Source organism: Thalia democratica, chromosome 7, assembly GCF_965202585.1.
Source record: "Thalia democratica chromosome 7, ktThaDemo2.hap1.1, whole genome shotgun sequence".
In the NCBI taxonomy this organism is placed as follows: domain Eukaryota; kingdom Metazoa; phylum Chordata; class Thaliacea; order Salpida; family Salpidae; genus Thalia; species Thalia democratica.
Window position 1 is genome coordinate 64,546,157 of NC_139171.1, and position 1,984 is coordinate 64,548,140.

The 1,984-nt window shown below is 27.9% G+C and overlaps 1 protein-coding gene across 1 annotated transcript; it reads left to right on the forward strand.

The window, feature by feature from the left end:
* Window positions 1-417: 417 nt before the first annotated feature.
* Window positions 418-1,608, forward strand: LOC145841706 (kelch-like protein 7). The gene has a single exon (XM_082949057.1). The coding sequence runs from the start codon at window positions 418-420 to the stop codon at window positions 1,606-1,608; it is 1,191 nt and encodes a 396-aa protein (XP_082805183.1).
* The last annotated feature ends 376 nt before the right edge of the window (window positions 1,609-1,984 follow it).

The window sequence follows — 1,984 nt, forward strand, 5'->3', positions numbered from 1 at the left end:
TTTATATTCAGTGAACTTGTTTCAATAGGATTTTTTGGTAGCAAACGATTAAATCTATATTTTGAACAGTTATAATTGTTTTATATCCTAATATTCTTAATGATATAAATTTCGAAGGTAAATTTTTAAAATACATAGTTGTTAAGATAAATATTTAAAGTTGCTTTAAAATCTATAAACAACTTTCGTTCATAACATAAACTTAACTTTTTAGGTAAAACAAAGAATAAACAATTAAAAATGGTTTCGATAGTCAAGTCAAGTTTATTGTTTTTAGATGAAAACAGTAAAGTATGCCTAGTAATGAACAAGAAAGTAAAAATTCATAATGCTGCAACTTATTATCAGTTATCTAGACTTTTTTACTTACCAAGCATTTATAAAAAGATGTTTAGCTATATAGAACGTTGTTTTAGCATGATAGTTGAAACAGAAAGCTTCCTAGAGTTGGATTTAAAAGCTATTTTTAAAATACTTGCAAGTTCTAGTTTACAAATCGATTCAGAAGTTGAAGTTTATAAAGCAGCAAATGAATGGTTGAGTTACAACATAGAAGAACGTGGCAAATTTGCTAAACAGTTGTTATTGAAAGTTCGTCTTAATTTTTTATCAGGTCACTGTTTAAAATATCTCTTAATTGAGTCTACATGTATTTCTACGAATGATGAATGTGTTGAAGTGTTAAACAACAAAAATAGATTTTATCAGTTAGATTCTACAACTTGTAATAAACGTAGATACTGTAGTCAATTAATATGCAATGTAATTGTTTGTGGAGGACTCAGTATGTCAGGACATGGAGCTATTTGTGAAGTTAAACGGTTTGATGAAAATATCAAAAAAAGACTTTCAAATCTTCCGTCAATGTTAGCAGAAAGATATACTTTTAAAGCAATTTATCTTAAAGGAGATATTTATGTTTTTGGTGGTTTTGATAGTAATCTCAGTCGTATAAAGTCTGTTGAAAAATATTCACTTGAGAACAAAATATGGAGTGTAGTAACTAATATACCTGATGAACGTCAACACTTTTGTGCTTGTGCATTTATGGATAAAGTTTATATATTTGGAGGTAGTAATCCCGTACCTCTTCAAACATTAAGTTCTTGCCTTCAATTTGACACAAAACAATTAAAATGGAAAAAAGTTGCAGAAATGAACGAATTGAGACAACGTGCAGCTTGTGCAATATTTGAAGAAAATATTGTCGTTTCAGGTGCATATATTAGCTACAATAATTCAAACACAGTAGAATCGTTCGATGTTTTTGCTAATACTTGGACACCAATGCCAAGTATGATTGAAAGAAGACGAGATCATAGTTTAATTTGTGTTAAAAGCAAGTTATTTGCGATTGGAGGTGCAAATTTAAACACGAATTGTGAAGTTTTTGATAAAACTAGCAATATGTTTGTCAAACTTAAATCTCCAAATATTTATTCACTCGGTGTGAGAGCTGTTTCGGTTGGGAATAAAATATTTGTTCTTCATGACTTTAAAGATTATGTGTCATGCTATGATGTTGATAAAGATGAGTGGTCATATAGCTCGTGTAAAGCTCTTCAAAGCATTTCATCCTACCCAGCTCTGAGAGTACCTTTATATTAAAAATTAGCATACACAGTGTACCAGTTAATTGAAAGTGATACCTGAAAAATTATTGAATCAAAAGATTTCAATTGTTAAGGTTATTAGTTTAAGATATTTTAAACTGAAAATTTAAATTTTAGATATATGTTTTCAATTGCATTCATTTACTTGTTTTATTTTTATAATATGCTCTTGAATAAACTTCAAATTACATGCATTGAGTATAACTTGATAACTAAAAAATTTTTGTAAAGTTCTTAAACAAACTTTTTAGTATTTGTTTTGTCGTTTAATAAACCATATAATTTCAAAAAAAAAAAATTATAGAATATCAAATTCTAAGGGTTTGTTTATACACGTGTCTTGACAATTAACTTTTCTTTTACCTACTGAC